The 21,725-nt window shown below is 31.8% G+C and overlaps 3 protein-coding genes across 3 annotated transcripts; all 3 read right to left on the bottom strand.

Moving 5' to 3' along the window:
* Positions 1-217: 217 nt before the first annotated feature.
* LOC108334482 (ABC transporter G family member 3) lies at positions 218-6,159 on the bottom strand. The gene is made up of 12 exons (XM_017570349.2): positions 5,933-6,159; positions 4,542-5,177; positions 4,359-4,438; positions 3,973-4,259; positions 3,686-3,857; positions 3,339-3,452; positions 3,106-3,234; positions 2,316-2,507; positions 2,102-2,188; positions 954-1,226; positions 726-833; positions 218-601 (listed from the first exon to the last, which is right to left on the bottom strand). Exons 2-12 carry the CDS (start codon positions 5,011-5,013, stop codon positions 341-343), a joined length of 2,175 nt encoding a protein of 724 aa, XP_017425838.1. The 5' UTR covers positions 5,014-5,177; positions 5,933-6,159; the 3' UTR covers positions 218-340.
* A 5,640-nt stretch (positions 6,160-11,799) lies between these two features.
* On the bottom strand, positions 11,800-12,298 carry LOC108333834 (uncharacterized). The gene has a single exon (XM_017569296.2). It carries the CDS (start codon positions 12,241-12,243, stop codon positions 11,932-11,934), a length of 312 nt encoding a protein of 103 aa, XP_017424785.1. The 5' UTR covers positions 12,244-12,298; the 3' UTR covers positions 11,800-11,931.
* A 6,132-nt stretch (positions 12,299-18,430) lies between these two features.
* Positions 18,431-20,538, bottom strand: LOC108333681 (high affinity nitrate transporter 2.4). The gene is made up of 3 exons (XM_017569160.2): positions 19,677-20,538; positions 19,449-19,564; positions 18,431-19,356 (listed from the first exon to the last, which is right to left on the bottom strand). Exons 1-3 carry the CDS (start codon positions 20,484-20,486, stop codon positions 18,690-18,692), a joined length of 1,593 nt encoding a protein of 530 aa, XP_017424649.1. The 5' UTR covers positions 20,487-20,538; the 3' UTR covers positions 18,431-18,689.
* Positions 20,539-21,725: the final 1,187 nt, after the last annotated feature.

Raw genomic sequence — 21,725 nt, 5'->3', positions numbered from 1 at the left:
TCTATTTTATCCTTATCAAATTGTAAAATTCGAAAGTTTTCTTTTTGTACAAAAAAAAATAAAAAAATAAAACCTTTAGGATAACGTAACATCTGAATTGGTGGCCTCCGCTGAAACCCATAATAAACATCGTATGCTCTAATGTTATAACACTAAAGAGAAAAACATAAAAGCAAAAGCTACGTAAATACCGTATTACTAGAGTTAAAGACCAGGCTAATAATAATACCACATTTTCTCTTCATTAGTCAAAGGTAAATTCACAAAACTAGAGTTGACAAGCAGAACTGGATCAAAAGGAATTATACAATGTAAATGGCTGAACATCGTTCCGTTCCCATCAACTTGTATGATCTGTTGTATCCCTATTACACTTGAAACATTTACGCAGGGATATTTTTCTCCCAACGAAGAAACATAATAAAATGAACACAAAAATACGATAACCAATTGCCATAAGAAACAAAACAAACAAATTTTTCCACTTCGAATTACTGTCTTGGGAGATATTGTACGCACTTTGGAGAGCTTGAAACCCAGATATGGTCCTTACCTGCCCCACTGCAAAGGAGGTGCCTAGGTACTCGTTCTCCAATAGTCCCTACCAAATAGTCACAAGAATTTCAATAAATACCTATCTATGGAAAAAGATTGGATCTTTTCAATATGTCATATTCTGGTTTACCCTCCTTGTTCTAGAAGTTGAATCCCAGAATTTTTTTTACCTGAATAGAGTATGTGTGAAAGGTTATATACGACATTGGATACATCCACACTGGTCCAGGCAAGGCATTTCGAATTCTAAAATAGCCTGCTGAAAGCATCATGACCACCTGAAATGGCAAACATATGCATCAGTAGCTAGTTCAGGAAACGGCCAAAGTTCTTGTGTAATCATGACCTTGAGTAGCATGTAACTTTTGCTTTACATAATAAAAGACAATGGAACTCACATGAATGCACAACAGTGTCAAGACACTCCCAAATACATCTTGCCACAAGGTAGCCACAACTAACATAATTCCTTCGTTCAGAAGCAAAGTCATGAAAAAATTGAGCACAAAGTACATTAACAAGCTAAATTGATCTTCCAGCCCAACCAGGAAGTAGAAGACTAGACTTGATGAAATGGAGATGAGAAAAAGAAACGGAATGCTGGACAAGAGCTGCGCAAGTAGAAAAACCACTGTACTGGAGTGTTGGTTTGATTCTTCACAGGAATATATCTGCAAAAAAATAATTACTGAGTGAAACTGTAAAGAATCCATATTTCAATCCTTAAAGCAGACATGTCTTGCCGACCAACAAAACATCATGTAAATTGTATCTTCTTTTTCTCTTTGGAGTCTACTGCGAAGAGTTAGTTCTGCCAAACACACTGAAGGGACAACATAAATAGTAGCACCTAATTTTACTTCAAAAATTTGTTCGAATTCTTACTACTTAGGATGTGCTTAGAGATAACTGCAAAAGTTGGATTATTTCAATAATCATTTGTAATCAGAATTAGTTTTTGTTTGAATAAATTTCCTGAAAAGCACTTTAAGATAATTAATTTCATTTAGATACAACACAAAAATCAGCTTTTACATAGTAAATTACAAAAATGGGTCTGTACGAAGCTGAAAGAGAAAAAGGTTGTTGAGAAATTTGAGGTTAGTTTTTTATTTTCCAACAGAAGTAGCTGAAATGAATAATTTAAGCTATCCCAAACATGTTCGTATTGCTTACAATGTGTTTGTTGATTTTACTTAGTTAAAGTTGAAGTTACGGGGAGTATGAAGTGCTTGATTTATTAAACATACAAAGAGATACTACTAATACTAGCAATCAACTGTACTACTAGGAAAAATGCACAACTTACTATAATACAATCGATCAGTACAATATTCTCACAATCATGCAAATACTACACTCTGCATGGTTTATGATGTAGAAGATCTACGATGTTTCTACCATGACATTTAAGCCAGTAATTTTATATATATAAACTTCTCACCAGTTAGTACAGACCAATACCATCATTATTGTATGCATAGTAAATTTAAGCACATCAAAGAAACTAATAAATTGAAGTAAAGTGAAACAAGCACAAAATTACCTTTATTTCTTTCATTAGTGCAGGCACCCTAGCAATGCTTAGAAGGGAACAGAATGATACAAATACAAAAATTGCCGCAACTCTTGTCTGCAATTTGACAGATGTTAAAACTTAGTTCCAATGTGTCATAACTTTGTCTAGAACTTCTGGCAGATATAAATTCTAAGAGGGACACAATGAAAAAAAAAAATTCAATAGTCATGTCAAGCCTCACCACAACAGAAGATAGAGAATGCCCAAGACCAGAAAATACAGTGCCAATACACAGTGTGAGAAGCATGTAAAGAATAAGATGGAGCCAGTAATATTTCCACTCCCTTGACACAACTAATAAAGATCTCCATGTCAAAACTGCTATCCGAGTGGCATTGCTAGCTTTACCCTTGCTTTTGAGAACTGGACCTTCCTGCAAAATCAAACAAGCTTTAAAATGATTCCAAAACTCAACATCCAGCAACAACTGCTCTTTGTATGCAGTAGAGCAGAATAAAGCCTGAAAAAGAATTTAATTATGCCGGCTGTTCAGAATAAATAAAATTAGGCTATCATAAGAAAAGCAAATTCCATACTTCAACAAAACCATCTGCCAAAACAAGCCCTTTTAAATGGTCTTCAATGAAACATAATCTCCAGTTATCCATTAGAATACGCAGAAAGCCTCAGATTACATATTTCCAAAGGCTTAAATATTTGTTGTAAAAATGCCCCACAATGGAAGCTCGGTTTCCTTCTCTATTAGTTCCAAATTGACGATATTTTCCTAAACTGTAAATCTTTCATTCACTCTGTCAAAAATCTATTTCCTTATTTTAACTAATTGCATCTGAAACTTCAAACCACCTCTAACGATTGTTCAGATTATACGCATAAATAATGTACTAAAATCAATAAATTGGCAATTTGTACTATATGTATAAAGGAAGAGAGCTATGGTGAAACTCCAAGCCCAAATTAACAGAACATCTAACTTGTATAATGTTTCTATTTCAGCAGTTACAATATACCTTCTCAGTGAGTTTTAGAATCATAGTTTCAACAGCAGCTGCATCTGCTGATGACTTATACGTTGCTTCAAGGGTGCGTATTGCAACAGCAGTGTCCATGTTTACAGAAGAAAAATCCCCATTGTCATCCTATTATATGATGTGAAAATGTTAATAAAGCATCATAAGAAATCCAAATGAAACTTCCAAAATGCATTGGGCACATCAATCATTAATTCACCAAAAATATTCACCTGCCAGTTTTTACACATTGCGATTATCCTGTCAAAATCTGTATTAATTGCACGTAGAAAGTGATCAGAAGGACTTTGCATGATTGGGCAAGGAAATCCAGCATTTGAGAAGTGCTTCATCAACATAAAATTAAAAAAGTCAGTAACAAGATATGCATTTCATGTACTGAAAGAAGATTAGAAAAAAAAAACAGATTTTGACAATCTTCGATCAAATTTCATTAATAAATTAGTATCTAATATAAAACATAAAAATAAAGGCCCTTAAATATTTTTTGGTACAAAAAGGATTACTAACTCAACTAATCAAATTACACGAGCAAGATTTGAGAATGTATAGAAATTACCTGCAAGCAAGCTAGTGTTTCTCCAAAGAAGAGTGTATTTCCATTTGAAAGTAGACATATACGGTCAAAAAGGCCAAATACTTCTGTACTGCTTTGATATATGGTCAAGATGAGTGTGTAACCAGTGCTTGCAAGTCTCTTCAATGTAACCATCATTAAAAGTGCCGAGACACTTAAAAAACATAGACAAACAGCAAAAGTTAATAAAAATGGCTTTAATATATAGAACACAATCAAGCAACTGAGAATTATTACAGTAAAAGAATCAAATGAATTAAGATAAACACCTGTCCAAATGATATAGAGGTTCGTCTATAAATAAAATTCGTGGTCGCATTACAAGCTCTCTGGCAATGCTAACAAGCCTTCTCTCCCCACTAGGAAGCCCTTTCATATAACAATGTCCACCTATGAGTTTATTTGCATGATCACCTAAAGACATTGCATGTATAGCATCCTCTACCACACTTTTTTTCTGACAAAAGAAACCGGGAAGCTGAAGAAGGGCTGCATAATACAGAAACTCCCGCACAGTGAGGGATCCAATCAGAGTGGTTTCTCTCTCCACATAACCCTGAAAGGAAAGTGGATAGGCAGATAAGGTCAACCAAATTGACTACCACAAACACAATGGAGATCCAATATTAAACAGTCAATGAGATACTGAACTCACATAAGACCCATAGGGCATTTGTGATTTTGCTCCATTCACGAACACTTCACCATACATCCTGGAAGAAGAGTTCAATCTTCCTGAAGTAAAGAGAAAATCCATTTTAGCTAGGGCAATTCAGATATTCAGTGTACAATCATGAAATGCTTCATGAAAAAGGACAAAGGAAGCGTGCTTCAAGACCTGCAATGGCTCGCAATAAGGTAGACTTCCCTGATTTAGCAGGCCCCATAATTACAGTCATAGTCCCAGGTAGGGCATAACCAGTTGAACTCTTAATAACCTTATCAGAGTACTTCCGTTTACCCTTTATTGTAATGGTCAAATCTTTCCAGGCAACAGAAGCGCCGGCAATTTTCCGTGGAATTACTGCACCCTCCGGTAGACGTGGCGATGGCAGGGACCCACTGTTGAGCTTTGAAAGAGAAGGAGAAGCTGGTGTAGTTGCAACAGTAATAGAGTCAACTCCTTCCTCAACTCTAACATCAATATCAGTATCATCCCACTCGGGTGAATCCTCAAAGGAGATGGGCTGCCTGAGTGAACCAGGCTTACGCAGGTAGAAGAAGTTGCTTGATGGCACCCTACTCGCGGGGCTGCTCGCCGATGACGATGAAGATCTATAATTATCTGATTGAGACTGTATTTCTTCCATAATTTCCAGTTACTTTTACCTCAAATCAAAATTTAAACATAATTCACAAAGCAGCAGAATTCTCTTAGTGTCATACTCATTCAACTGTGCATTCAAGCCGCTAGCAATACACATCTCTCATACACAACATTTTCTGCACACACGGAACACTGTCTACCAGCAACCTGCTTTGCAATTCACAAATAAAAGTTATATGGAGAAAAAAAAATGGACAAAATTTAAGGGCAAATCCCAATTCTAGTCTAATCTCTATGGAATAAACAAAGCAGACACCACCACAATGACAGCCTGGATAATGCAATGAACTAAAGTGTCTGGCTATTTTCATGGAATAGAAACTCGCTATAATGATTAATAATGCAAGACAAAAAGAAGCAATAGGAAAACAGAACAGGAAAAATGGAATAAAGTTACTAATAATTCAAGGAAAATAAAATAGTAGGGGGAAACAGGAAAAATGAGATTAAAAACAATCCTAATAGAAAAAATGACAGAACCATAACAAGTAAAAGGGTTAATGAGGAATGCAAAGAATGAAAGCATGCCCTAAACCTCTTCTCCATAAACAAAAAACCCATATCTATTCTCCACGAAAATTGAAACAAGAAACTTCAAAATCAAACCTTTTTTACTCTGTATTTCTTTCAAGACAAACCCCTCCTCCCAGCACAGACACCTCTTTCACATTACTCACTTACCATTTAGCACACAAAAAACAAACTTCACATGACACACTAAACATATAAAAAGCAAAAAAAACAAAGAAGGTAAGAGAAAAAAAAAAAGAAAGACCCCTCACTTACTACTAAGATACATCGACCAACCAAGAAAATCCCAGAAAAGCTTCAACCTTAATGGAGACCAACAAGCCCAAACTTGCTTAAAAAAACAGATAGAGAACAAACAACATTGTACATACCCGGATCTAGGCAAAGCATGTGGTGAGAGAGTGAATGTGAAAGAGAAAGAGAGTGAAGAAACGGAATGAACTACAACACTCCTTGTAGCTTATGTGAGAATGTGAGAAAGAATATAGTTTGACCCGCCGAACCCGGTTTTGTTTTTGTATTGTTTGCTTTGCTTCTTTCTTTCCTTTGTATTTCGCATCTCAGTGTCCCGCACCCTCTCTCTCTCACACACACACTCTTCTTTTTATCTTCGTTCATTTCTAATTTTTCTTTTTCTTTTTACTATTTTTCTCCCTTCTTGTCTTTTCTTTTATGGTGTTTCTTTTTCCTTTTTGTTAAGACAAGTGTTGTGTGTAATGATGTTCGCTTCCAAGTGCCAGCACTACAATTCTAGGTTACCACTTTGTTAACAGCCAATAATTGCGTGCCACCTGTTAAATCCGCCCTATTACTACAGATTCGGTAATAATAACATCGTTACTATGAATCCACGTTAGACTTTGCCTCCGTGTTAAGAGTCTCCTCATCCATTACAAATTTAAGTAAACTTATTATTCTTTTTTTTCAACCTTAATTGTAGTTAATCACATTAATTACCTGAACATTACAAACAAAATCTATTTTTTTCCCTCACTTTTCCAAATTTTTCTATTCTAACTGAAGTAAATTTATTAGAGTACTAATAAAAAACATTGTACTTCGTAACTCTTAATGTTATTTTTATATTGATTAGATTTTATTCTAATATTGTACAATAATATTATACTTCGAGTCCCATATTTGATGAGGCAAATGAAACTGTAGCCTATTTGGCTTCATTAAAGAATAATACTAAAATATAAAACCCCTCGTTCGTACCTTTTGTTTTTATACAATTTTTATTTATTTAATGGATCACTGTCGTATGTTGTAGGGTTTATGTTGTCATGCACTTTATAATTAAATAAACAATAAAAGGTGCAAGTAACTATTTATAATACACAAATATCATACCAACTAGCCCACCCATTTATACATGCATCTATGTAGACGATAATTTTTCTCATTACTGCAATTAAAACATTTCATTTGTTTAATACCTTTGAAAGTAAAATTGTAACAAAACCAACTAGTTCCAAACCCATCAACGCGTTGGATGCTATCATTAACTCTAACAATATTATATGAATACTGATAATGAAAAATAAAATAAAATATTAATAAATAGATAAAACATTCAAAATCTAGGCATTTATGGTGCCCGTTTTGTTCCTTAGCGCAATAATGAGATGTTATTCTTTTCTGTTTTCAAATAAATTCAACGTTATTAGTTGTCTGAAATAAGAGATTTTCTGTACCTGTTATTGTTAATTTATTCACAACAAAAGAATATGTTTATTTATTAGAGCAAAACTATCTTTCACACGTGTATGATATGAATTAAGAATTGAATGGTTTTGTTTGTAAGACTTTAAATATGGTTTAGAATTAAAAATGGTTATATTAAATAAGAAACATGATCATTACCAGTTAGGTAGGTTAATGTTAATTCAAAATTTACTTTAAAATTTATAAATATAAATTAAAAATATTCTAATAGGTTGATTGCATTTAATATACATATTTAAATATTAAGTATATATTGATTTTCACATCAAAATACTAAATAAACTCCAATCAGTAAAAATAATGAAATGAATGGCAAATAATAACATATGATTAAAGTCGAAAAGAAAATTGTTAATCTTGACCCACAAACTGAAACATTTCGTTTAAAAAATTATGAAATTACATTCAGCAACAAATAAAGAAAAAAACTACAACTTTATAATTTAGTCCATCTCTCTCTACCCGAAGGATCATTGTTCTAAGATTCATCTACCATCTACTAATAGAAATAACTGTTATAAAAAATATGCAAATTACAAATAAATAGAATTTATAGAAAGGGCTGACAGAAACAAATTTTACTTATACATTTTGGATATACCTTAAAAAGAAGTATGAGGTGCAAAAAGTTAAAGTGTCTTTCCTTTCTTTAAATTTTGTTGAACTAAACAGGAAAAATATATGTAATTACATTAACTAACTTTTTCATGAGAATTTAAAATGAAACAAACTACAATTATTTGTTTTTACCTATTGAGAGTAAATAAAGAGAAAATTACTTTTAAAAGGAATATGTACAGAAAAATTAATGTCGTCTTTAGACAATAAATAAATAAATATATATATATATATATATATATATATATATATATATATATATATATATATATATATATATATATATTCTTATTGAAAATATCTTGTGTGAAAACATATTGAAGGGTCTAGAAAAGGCCAATATCACTAGTACAAAAATACTGTATAATTTTGTCAATATTCAGCATTAATCAATTTTTTATATTTTATTTTGTATAATTTTGTCAATATTCGACATTAATCAATTTTTTATATTTTATTTTTAATTAATTGTAATAATTTTTTATAACCCTACGAGACCTGAAATATTAGAAAGTGGGTTTAAAGTCTAACTCAACCCCACAAAATCAACTTATAGGATGAGGTTCCACTTATAAACTATGAATTGGTCTTATCTCTAGTCAATGTGGGACTTCCAACATGAAAAGCAGAAAAACAACAAATTTCAGTTTTTGGTATTTTATAAAGCGTGAACTATGAACGTAGTATCAACAACAAACAGCAATAACAAACAACAATAACAAACAACAATAACAAACAACAAACAAGTTCAATCAAACAACAACAACAAACAGGTTCAACCAAACAACAACAATCAAGTTTAACAAAAAAAACAACAAACAAGTTCAACAAATAAGTTCTTCAAAACGAACAAAAATTAACCTTCAAAAGGTGGATTTGTCGAAATAAAGTATTGTCATTAGTGAGAGAGAAAGCAGAATGCGCCTATGAAGGATAAAAACACGAAAGTAATCAATCCAAACAAACGAAAAGCATACATAAAGTAGTTAATTAATATGCATTTTTAACAAATGAAAAAAAAATTACATATGATGGTAGTCAAACTTCGTTTCATAAAAAGTTTGAGTAGAGAAGAGAGTATCGTGCGCTAAGATAGAGTGTGAATGAATTTTCAATCTCCCAGTCAATTTTTTATTGAATTCATTAACCTTTTAACGTCTAAGGCTGGGTCATTCGACGTTTTATATCCTTTTGACGTCTAATTCTAGGGAATTCGACTTCATAAGTAAATACATTTTCACTTTCGCGCCAAACATTTTCGCAAAATTTACCTAATTATAATAAATTGACGTCGAATTACAATTATAAACGACGTCTAGTAATTGCATTTATTTACAAAAATGTCACTGGTCATTTTTAACGGTGACTATTCAGTGACGTTATAAGGTGTTTTTACACTGTTAATATAAAGTGAATAATTTTTCTTTCATAAATATATATTAAAATGTTTTTTTCATAAGTTAAAAGTAATTTATATACTAACTAACTTTTTTGTATAATTTATCTAGTTTTTTTAATTTATAAATAAGCTTGTTTCAATTGATGAAAAATAAATAGATAATCTTTCTTTATATTGTTTTACATAGATGTCATTCTGAAAAATCAGGCAGATTCAAACATATTCAAATAAATTCTTTTATAAAGATTTGCTAAAGAAATATAAAACAAAAAAGATGCAAATAACTTTTCTTTAGTTAGAGTCTGTGCATCTATAAACTAATTTACCGAAATTTCACATAAATTTTAAAATTTTATTTTATTTTAGTATTTATCTAAAGTAATTTTAATTTATAAATATATCTTTCTCAAAAGTTGTTCGGGAGAAAATTTTCTATATAAAGTATATGTATTAATTAAGAAAAAAACCATTCAATCCGTGACATATGACACGTTAATTATATCCTCGATTCATTATCTTAATTGATAATCATAATTTATTGGACGAGTTTATTTCTTTTTTCTTTTCGTAAAGTATTCCAACCCTTATTCGCTAAGCTTTTATGGCAACAAACTTATATTTTAAGCAAAATTATGACAAGCAATCATTGCAGTGCATTATAGCACTGACTTATCATAACTAAATGTACGCGGAATTTAAATGGTTTAAATATATTTTCACCATTACTTAGTTTTAATTTTAAAATTTTGTTGACATTTCTTTTATTTTTAGTTTTCTAAAATATAAAATTACTATTTTTATTATATATATAACATTAAGGAACTGTTTATGCATTTAAACATATTCTTTTGTAGCACAACATTTAAACATATTGCAATTTAAAAAATCTTTTTTGTTATGGTATTATGGTATAACCTTTTTTAATTATTTGTATTCAGCCGAACCTTCTTTTTTTTTTTTTGCGGTGTTTTTTGGGCTTATTGACCACTTGCTGATCCACGGAGGGCTTTTACTTCTGCATCCCCAATTTCTTCGGGCTCACCTCAAATTTTCAAAATAACTATTTTATTTTATGTGAAAGTGACTTTTGAATATTATATTTTGAAAACTTAAAAATAAAAATAGAATTTTCGGAATAAGATTTCTTATATAAAGTTCTTAAAACAGAATTTGAAAATAAGATATTTTGAACAAAATTTTCAAAATATATTAAATGTATTTCAAAAGTTTTTGGAATGAATGTATATAATTCTTCCATAAATGAATTTTCTGGAACACTCACACATGAAATGTGTTCTGGACACAAGAAAATATTTTGGAAAAAGCTTTTTGAAATAAGTTTTGTTTAGCACTTTTTTTTCTTTTTCTTTTTATATAACATTTTTTCTTTCTTCTTCTTTATCTGCAACAGCATTTATATGAAAATGGGACGATAGCAGTGGTGTGATTAGGAATAATAACATATTAGGTTAGCCATATATAGTAGTGTTTACCTATTACTCGATCCATAACGAAAGTTTGATGTTATACATTAAATACTCCTATAAAAAATACTTGTAAAATTTTAAAATTTGTACGTATATATGGATACTGGTAATATTTTAAAGAAAAAAAAATTAAAAGATTTTTAAAATAAAATCTAAATAAAATTATAAAAAATATATAATATAATATAATATAAATTAAATAAAATTTTAATTTTAATAAAATTTAATTTAAAAATTATAAATAAAATTTTAATTTTACTTTTACTAGGGACATTCGTAGATTAAATTAAATTTTAATTATTTTTAATATCATTTTCACTTTTTATATTTAAATTTATATTATATTTAGTTTTAAGGATAAAATAATAATTGTATAATTTTATTTATTAAAATATTGTTTTTAATCTACCATACAAATAAGATAAAATTTTACAAACTTCAATTTACTTAAAGCTAATATTTTTAAATCTCTTCAAATCATTTACTTATTCTTTCTTGTATCTTCTATAACCTAAACTTTACCTTAAGGATGGAAGTCCAAATTACATTGATTACTTTAAAAATCGTTTTCTGTTTGAGAAAACTACAGGGCTTGTCTGGTTTGAGAAAACCTTTTACAGTGATAATAATTACAAAATTTCACCTTTTTCACTTTGTTTCCCGTTTTCAAATTGTTCATTTTATCATTTCCATATAAAATTCTAAAAACAAGAAACAACGTTAAAATAACGTAAACTTTTTTTAGTTGTCTGTGAGAACAATGAAAGCGGCAAATGTTTTCTGAAAACAAACATAATATATATCCCACTCATAATACAAAATTGAACTACAGATCACACTATATTTCTACAAAACTACAACACTACCATAACCAGCTATCTCGGAGTTTCATTCGATGGTCCGAATCCTAGAAACCGATCACTCAGCATTACATGCTAAGCATTTCAAAACAAACATCATAATTCTTTCTTCGATGTTTGAGTAATGTCTCATGAATGTATACAATATATAATAACATCGTTCAAAATTGCAACCCTCATCATAAGTGATTATCACATCTCACCTTTCATGTTTGAACCACATTGAAAACCATATATATACAGAACTGTTCTTCCAATATTCATCAAGAATCATGAATTCAAGGTTTCCCAGAATGCATTCTGGAACAGCCAGTAGAGCCTAGAGTCTTGTAGTTGACGAATCTGCTGGGAGCAGAGTTATGCCTTGAACCTTTAGGCAAGCAACCCTTCACTTCTCTTCCTTGCAGGGCTTTCTGCTTGTGATTCAGTTGCGGCTTCACGTAGTTCTCAACTTCTGAGGAAACCAGTGGCCTGGTAACTGTGCTTGGAGCACTAGGAGGAATGATTCTTCCAGCCATGGTTGTGCCAAGAGAGCTCAGTGAAAGGAGAAGGTAAATAATGGCAAGAAGGGAAAACTTTGTAGTAGACATTTAAATTTTTTTGAAGTTGTAGCTTGATTCTCACTCTTTGATTTCAGACTATGAAGAAAGAAGAGGTTTTATTTATGGTGCAAAGGGTTGCAATCTAAGGGCCTTAAATAGGCACGTGAATAGGTCATTGGTACGCTATTATTTGGGGCTGTGATGAGTTGGCGAGGTGGGTGCACGTTTGGTCTGTGCAGCAAGTGAGGAAGCTCGTGAGTTCATCTTATTGCACCAAACCATTATTATAAATTTATAAACTTCTAATGTGTTTGAGATAAAAATCTTGTAGCAGTAAAATAATAGAGGTTTTTGTCAAGCAATTGGAGAAGGCATTTAAGGAACATTAATGGCTGCGTAATGGTGTAGTTAAAAGTTTCTTGCGTTTTTTCTTCATGGCGGTTGATGAGTCACAGTAAGAATTGAAGACAATTAAGAAAGTTAGTCGTAGCTCACATTAAATTGGTTGGTATATAATAAGAAAACCAAAACAATCTTCTTTTGGGTTGGTTGCTTTGCCCCCTACCACAAACAAATTCTGAATAAATAATCCTGTTAGTAAATATATGGAAAACTGCATACAAAAGTTTATTCTCTAACATCCCTTAATATGTTCCATTTAATTTTCAATGGACTCAAATCACTACCAAGAAAAAAGTATTTCAATGAAAATAAGACTGTTCATTAAAATTAACTTTAATGTTATTTTTAAAGTAAAGTTTAGGTGATTTTTAACAATAACTATTAGAAACGATTTTAGGATTAATTAATAATCACAATATTCTCTTATAAAATGAGTGTTGTGTGGTTATATATTATATACTTAATTTTCAATTGAGTTTTTAATAAATTTTATTAATTTATTGAGTGTTCATATTTTTTTTAGTTGAGTTTTTTATTTTTCTATTAAAGAATGCATGATTGTTATATTTTGCTTATTATGTTTAAAAGACATGAGGTGCTAGTGATATTATTAATTTTTAGTTTTTTTTTTAAATTATGTTGGATAATTAGATCGTTATATTCTTTTATTATGCCACATCATTACCAATAAGCTTTTAAGAATAATAAAACTTATTCACCATTTTATATTAATTGTAATATCATATAATGAATAAGGAGAGAAAATAAATAAAATGATAAAATAACATAAATACCGATTAACGTCAAATGTAAATAAAAAAAGACTCCATTAAAACATTTAAAATTTTAAAGACTCAATAGAAAAAAAAATCGAATAGAGACTCAGCTAAAATAAACCTAAATTTATTATAAACTATGAACTTAATCAAACTTGTATAATAAATTAACATTATTTTTAGACAATCATATTAATGTAGAAAAGTCTTTTTATACCAATTAATTTTTTTTTATTAAAAACAAAAGTATAGAAAATATTGATTTTTTGTACCGATTTCAGAACCTGTATAAAAAGTGTTACTTTTTATACCGGTTAAAGTTATAACCGGTATAGAAAATTTTTTTTCAAATTTTGCTCGAGTTATTAAAGAATATAAATCAATGTTTTCATCGCCAAGATGAGTGTTTCCTGCTGTGGTCCTACCTTGGAAAACCTTGTTTTGAGAAGTGACACATCAATATACCACCAAAATAGAAGATAAAAATATTTCATTCACCAACACAATCATTTATCTTATCAAGATCATATACAAATTGTTATAGTGATGAGTTCATTGATTACATGAATAACATTGAGAACATAATAGCACCAACATGGTGGATAATTGTACTAAGAATCGTTAAAATAAGCAAGTACAATTACCAAGTATTTTTTATAGACTTTTCCAAATATGCTTCTGCAATATCCTCTATCTTTGAGAGCACCATGGATGATACTTCCTCCACACAAAACTTATTCTCTTGACTCTTGTACTTGACAAAAATCATTAGTTTGTCATTAACATCGACAACAACCTTAAATGGGCACTACATTTTGTTTTTCTGAACAAGCGGGTCACTGCATTTCAACACCCACATTCACTCACAAAAATTAGCTAAAAAAGAAAATAGGAAGAAGAAAGGGAGATGAAGGTGTGATATCGATGATGTTAAACTGTGAATCAGAGAACTAGAAGGAGCAAGCCTCCGGCAAGAGGGAAAAACTTGCCAATGGCGTAGATCCATGGTTGCATGGTAGTTTGTAGCGGTGATGAAGCTAAGAGGTATATAGATGTGTAAATCTATGATGCAAGGAATGTGAATGGAGTAAAAAGGTTTTCACGTATGTGGTGTAAATGAGAAAAGAAGGTGTTCACACGAGTGTTGTTGGTAAGATAGGAAAAATTTAGGGTTTAAATATATCTTAATTTAGAATAAAATAAGAAATTATTTTCTATACCTATTATAATTATTATGAAAAATTTTCTTATTTACTATAAAATATTATCACATCCACTTTTTATACGGTTTATAATTAGAACTAGTATAATTTTTTTAATTCATTCCATTAATTTTCTACACTAATTATAACTAGAATTGATATAAAAAAAAATATTTTCTTACAAAATGTCACTACGTCAATTTTTTTATACATGTTATATTCTAACTTATATAAAAAATATTATTTTACTTACTGTTATACCACCCATTATTTTTTATTCATCATAGATTACAATAAATATAAATAATCACTATAAAAAATAAAATATATTTTGTACTAGTGAGGAATCTCCAACCATAACAACAGAATAAATAGGCATATTTAATGATTCGAAGGAAAAATATATGTGGTGAAAATCAAAGTCCAGCTTCCCATGATTCTCACCCTCCTAAATGAAATATCCAACTTTCATATTAACAACAGTGGGAACAATTGGTGATGTTTGGTTCGAAATGTAATAGACATGGTTGTGTCCTGCTCCTGCACTTTTACTCCTTTATCCAAAACTGAAAAGAAATGGAATTAAGATTCTACCAGAAGCATTTACAGAACCTTATACATACATGGTCCTCCACGTATACTTTCTTATTTATAATTCGCAAACTCAATAAATTTCTCAACCATTAAATGGATGAAAGAGATTCAATTTCCACGCGAGGGTGCTTCAATGACAAATCCTCGATCGAGTGCATACAAGCCTATTTTAACTTGATAAGTAATTTCAATATGTCAAATATTCGAAGAAAACCTTTATCTAATTTATAATAAAATTTTAATTTAACTTAAGAAGAAAGCATCCCTAAAAAAATACTTCAGACTTTATTTATTAAATATAGAAAAAGATTATATAAAATTTGAAAAAAATATTGCTATAGGTTACATATTTATTGAGAAATGGGCACCCCCACGGGTTGGTTATTGCGTTAAAGCGACAAATGGTTCAGAAATATGCAGAGCCCAAATTTACTTTCCTCACGCGAAACATGTCACTGCTTCCCGCTCCGAATCTAATAACCTCAGCGAATCTTTGTCATCTTTTAATTACACTTTTTTTTTCCTTTTCCTTTCTTCTACCTATTGATATTTATTGACATTCCTTGGTGAAAAAAAAAATGTCTTACATGTTTTTGGGGGGTGAATTTTTCTTCTTTCACGAATAATTCAGAAAAGCTCAAAAGCATGCGCCAACTGAAAAAACATTGATAGTTCGTAAAAAATTATAATAGTCATTAAGTGGTCTGGTGGAATTGTGGGAATAGATTTCACAGGCAACATGATACACATGGCCTATTCTTTTGATACGGTTAATCAATATTTTTAAATATTAATCAATGCTCTTTCTTCATTGCTTTCTTCTACATTAGTTAAGTATCTATTTAACTTACATATCTAATATGGTATAAAACTAATAGTCAAACAATTGATATACAAACAAATATATGAAAGATTTCGGGTGTAATATAACATTGTCCCGTGAATTTTAAGTTTAATTCAATTTTATAAAATTAATTTATTATATTTTTAATAGTGAATCTTTAAATATTCATATGAAAAGTAAGTATCACAGTAAACTTAATCAAATTATTATGATATCGTTTAAAAAGTAAATTTTAATTTAATTCATTTTTATAAGATTAATTTGTAAAATAGGATTTATATTAAATTAAATTTATATCTAATTGAGGTAGACTCTTTTATAAAAATAAAGTTAATTCCAACAAAAATAATTAATCAAGTTAACATTTTTTTCAAGATTTTAGATATTTTTTTTGGATGAAAAGATTATTTATAATCTTAGTTGTGTATTTTAAACTATGGTTAAAAGTTTGCAATTAAATATAAAAAAGGACAGACTCAAATAGTGATAAGTCATAATTCATTAGTAAGACCATAACCCAATTAAGAGGATTAACATTATTTTCAACCAAAAATTTTAGTACAATATATTTATGAGTCTTCATCCACTAAATATTCTCATCATTTTTCTCAATGTCATAGATTCACACTTGAACTTTTCAATAAATAATTTTATTAATTTAAGCTTTATGAATACAAAATGAACAAGTAAATATAAATGCGCAACAAAATATATAAATACTTTATGATATATATTATAATAAATACTTGTTTCAATATTTATATGAAAATTGTAAAATTTCTTTAAAGAGCGTATTATTTTTTAGAAATTGCAAAATTAAACAATTGTTATATATAGGCCATCCTTGTGAAAGATGCTTAGTATATAGTCTTTTAAAGGTGTGTAGTTTGATTTATTTATATTAACCAAGGTAAAATGGTAGCAATCTACATCTTAATTATATAATATTGTGGTGGAATAAATGGCAGGGATGATATGTAATAAAGTTTAGTTTGTTCTCTTTCTTTACCATGAAAATGTTTCAAAAATCATGTAACACACTGTGTAACCCAATGCCTTTGTGTGAGTAAAAAAATTACTCAAACGAGTTTACTCTTCTCTTGAATAATTTCTTTTATACAAATATAATTTTATTGATTTCATCATTAAATTAAAAATTCCTATTGAGTAGATATGCGATAGGTATGCCAAAGAAAACATTGTAAACGCAACGTAATAAATAATAGGGGATTGGTTAGATGGGTGTAATTTTTTGAAGGTTGTTCTGTTGTGTTGGGTGAAGCACCTTGCAAATTCATTGCTATCTTTATGGCGTAATAGTTCAAGCCTTCATATAACCAAAGTAAATTCAACATAGTTTAACTGGAATTAATGCTGCGTTTTGTAGCATTGCTATTTAATCACAACCACTACAATTAGAGATGTTGTTGTGTAGAGACATGTTTTATTAAATTTTTCAACTGACGTGTTGTTTTTGTTTACTTCCTCACGTTATTTCAGAAAGTTGTTTCTTGAGTAGTTCTCATGATTCCAATCCATTCAATGTAATTCGTAAAAGGTAATTTCAAAAATAAAAACGAAATCAATTCAAAAAATTAAGTCATAGTATATATATAATACTCGTATAGATGTATATGTTTATGAAACTATTATATAATAGCTTTTTATGGTTTTCTTATTAATGAATTTGACTAGAATGCATTAACCATGGGAATGCTTTTTTAGTGATTTACTATTACCATACCTAAATCAATTTATTATTATATCTATATTTAGATTAAATCCCTTTTTTCTTTTAAAAAATCTAGAATGAATCACCTTTACCTATCTATGTGTTGTACTATAGGAATGTAGGCTTTCTTTCTTTGGGCCGGCGATCATTTTGGGCCAATAATTTATGTTCAAACTTGGGCTTGGATCAGCCAATACATTAACTTAAATACGTATTTCCAACTTTGTCAAATTTTTAATTTTAATATTTGAAATATGAATATGTTTATTCTGAATGACCAGGTATTATAAAATAATATTAAGATTACACATGTTTACATTCATTTTATATATATTACAAAAAAGTAAAAAAATAAAAAAATAATGTCGAATGTAAAAAATTTATATATATCAAAGTATCTTCCATAATTATATCGATAATTATAGCAAAAGATTTGTTAGTTGGCCACCATTCTTTTTCCTCACCCATCAGCAAAGATGAGTCACCCCTGACTTGAATAAATAATTTCTATATTATGCTCATATGAAAATTATTATTACTTACCGTACAAACCAAGTAAAGAGAATAATAGAAAGCTCTACAAGAGAGTTTTAAATTATTTTCTTGACATAAATTTTGGCTGCTATTAAATATTTCGTGGCATATATATTCTATGCTTCACCAAATAAGACAGGTCAATTTGTCCTAAAAAACTGAACAATAATTGAGTTGCATAATATGATATATAGTATCAACTTTGTTTCTGATTGATTCCATTTCAACTCTGGAATATTCAAATGATACTATTAATACTCTGCATCAAGATATATTGATTATGGTATGGCACTAAGCACAACTAAGAACAACTAAGCACAAGGTCTTTTATTAGAAAAAGCTTCACTTATATTGGAATTTGAAGTCTCAATACTGTTATGGAATTGTCTTTGATGAAGTTTCAATTTAAGTTAGACATGGGTGGGAGTTGTATTTGGAGGTGTTGGGGCTGATGCGACGCGTTTTCCTCTCTCAGATCGGCTATTCTCGGCGAACTTGAGACTTGACTGGTGCAAGCCCTTCTGCCTCTCCTCTTCATTCCATTCAGAGGTGTAATAGAATTCTTCAGTGGATTTGTTGACATCTTTTGAGGGAGGTAGGAACATGCTACCCCACTGTGGGAAGTGAACAAGAGTCACAGGAAGAGTGCAAGCCACTATCATAGCTCCCATTAACGAGAGACCTGTGGAAGTGGAGAATTTCGAGGTTGAAAAGAAAACCAATTGGGTGAGGCCAGACCCAAAGTTTCCACCCGCACCAGTAAGACCTGATATGATCCCCAAAGACCTTCTTGAGATGAAAGGAATGATACCAAAAGTTGCACCACATGCAGCTTGAGCTCCTATAGAGAACAATATCATAGCCAAGACAGCAATAGGAAGAGAATTCGCACGCCCGAGCCAAATACAGAAAACCCCTCCTAAGGTTTGGAGTATCCAAAGCGTCCACAATCTTCCCCTCATTCCAAACACCCTCGCTGCAACATCGGAAACATACCCACCAAAGGGTCGAGCAACTAGGTTTGCCATTCCAAACGAGGCAGCGATGATTCCAGCAGTGTGCAGCTTCAGATTAAATCTGTTTCATATTAATTTATTAGTTCATTATGTAAGGTTCAAACACCAATTTGTTGCAGAACAACAATTAAACTGATGCATGAATGAACTAACCTATCATAGAAATACTCGGCAATGACATTGTCTGTTGTCAATTCAACTCCCATTGAGTACCCATAGAGAAGAGCAAAAACCCATGTTCTGTAATTTGTTATGGCATACCATAGTACCTGAACAAATAGTTGAAATTCGTTACTTCATAATTTGTTATGCCATATCACCAATCATAAATTTATTATTTTTCATATAAGGATGTTGAAAATATCTTTTTGGATCACTAACCTTAGAAAACTTATCTCTGGCTACATCACCCTTTTTCTGCAAGGCTCCAAGGTTTCCATCAGGCAAGTCCTGACCTAGAGTTAGGACCAAGATCCCCATGATGACATGCAACCAACCAGGAACAAAGAAGGCAATCCTCCAAGCGGTGAAGGGAGTAGCCCCAGCTCTTCTGATAAGTTCATACACCAAAGGCATTATGAGCTGAGTGGCTCCACCACCCATGTTACCCCACCCTGCCGCAGTTCCATTTGCAAGTCCTATGATCTTGCTGTTGAACATGGTGCTCATCCAGTACTGGCACGACACGAACGTGGCCAAGGAGAACCCTATCAAAAACCGAACCGCTATATACCCAGAAGCATCTTGCACAAAGGCCATGCAAAACACGGTAGGAGCGGAGAGCATGATGAGGAAGGCGCAGCCATAACGAGGACCCAAGAGGTCGCACACTGCACCCATTGCGAGCCTAGAGAAAATGCTTCCGGACACAGAAGCAACGCCGGCGTTTCCAATGTCGCTTTTGGTGAGATTGAGGTTGTCGCGGATGATGGGAACAAGAGGGGCTGCTGCGAAGGTGGAGACAAAGCAGGTGAAGAAGGAGATCCAAGAAAGGTGGAAGGTTCTCATGTGAGGATTGGCGAGGGAGAAGAGTTTGAAAACCTTGGCCTTGTGTTCAGAATCTACAGGGAGAGCAAACTTTGCTGTGGTGTCGGTGGGGACCATTGGAGAAGCAACTGAGGCTACAAAAGTTTGCTCTCTTCCTGTGACTCCATGCATGGAGCTTCCAGGAGAGCCCTCAATCTCAGCCATTTGATATTGACAACAATGGCGGATGAAGAGGTAGAATAGGAATTGAAGAGTTGGTGCTTTGAAGAAGAAGGAAGGAGTGTGGTGTGGCTTTATAGTGAGGAAGGAGTTGACTGTGTAAGAGTATGCTACGTGGCAAGTGGATTCCCAAGGAGAGTGGAACTCTTAAAAAAAGTAATATTTATTCAGTGATCCATTTCGCCGCAAATATCTGCATCGTGTAACGCGAAAATGCCTCATGGTATATCCCAAAGGTAAAGAATCTCATGTTGATACTGAATGAATAGATAAATAAATAAAACATAGGTTTAATGTCTCGGTCCCGTGAATCTCAAATAGGTCTCTTTTCTTTTCGGCGTCTCAATTGAGTCTTTTTTTGTGTAAAATTGTGGCAATTAGGGGTCTGTCGTCAAATGGAATAAACGGCCATTTAAGTTTGGCCTACGTGGATAAATTCTTTTATTTTAAATTTTGAATTAAAAATTAAATTAAAATAGGGGAAATTCAATTAGGGCAAAGTTGGCAATTCAATTACAGAACCCCATTCTCTCTGCAAGTTATGATAATGTATTCCGGCAACGTCTCCTCCTTGGACCCCATGTTTTCCGGCACCAGTCTACAGCCACTCCCTTCTCAACCCTTCCCTTTTCCGGCACCAGTCTATAGCAGTCCCTAAAACCGAATCCTCTCAACCTTTCAAATTCTTCCCCCAATACCATCCTTCCCCCCTTTCTCCGCCTCCCGCAGCTCCGCTCCCCAACGGTGGTCGTCGACGTAGTCTATCTCTGATGTGGAGGCATAGCTCTTACCTTTTTCCATGGCAGCTTTAATGGCATCCGAGAGATCGGGCGAGACGTCATGCTAGTGATCTTTGTCTCCAAGGAAGAGGAAACATTTGGTCAACGCACTGGATTTTGAGACCGCCGAAGCCGGCGAGGGAAGTGCCGACGCGGAGGTTGCTGTCGCGCTTCCAGATTTTGTAGGTGTCGGAGGGGGCGATCTTTCATGCGCTTAGTGTTTGCAAATTTGGGGCTTTTGTTTGCAGGGTTGCATGATAGTGGAGACGAAGGAGGCGAACTCCGGTGCTTCAGTGATAGCGGCGCCTGGTGACGCAACGAAGGCTGATGGACAAACCCGATTTGGGGGTTCTCTCTGCTTCGAATGCACGCTGGATTTGAACCAGTCAAAGAAAGGGTACAAAATGATGGTTCCAGTGAAAAATCTAATTCTAGTTCTCCTATA

Source organism: Vigna angularis, chromosome 11 (genome assembly GCF_016808095.1).
Source record: "Vigna angularis cultivar LongXiaoDou No.4 chromosome 11, ASM1680809v1, whole genome shotgun sequence".
Taxonomy (NCBI): domain Eukaryota; kingdom Viridiplantae; phylum Streptophyta; class Magnoliopsida; order Fabales; family Fabaceae; genus Vigna; species Vigna angularis.
Note: the sequence above shows the minus strand (reverse complement) of the source record. Positions and strands in the feature narration are given on the sequence as shown.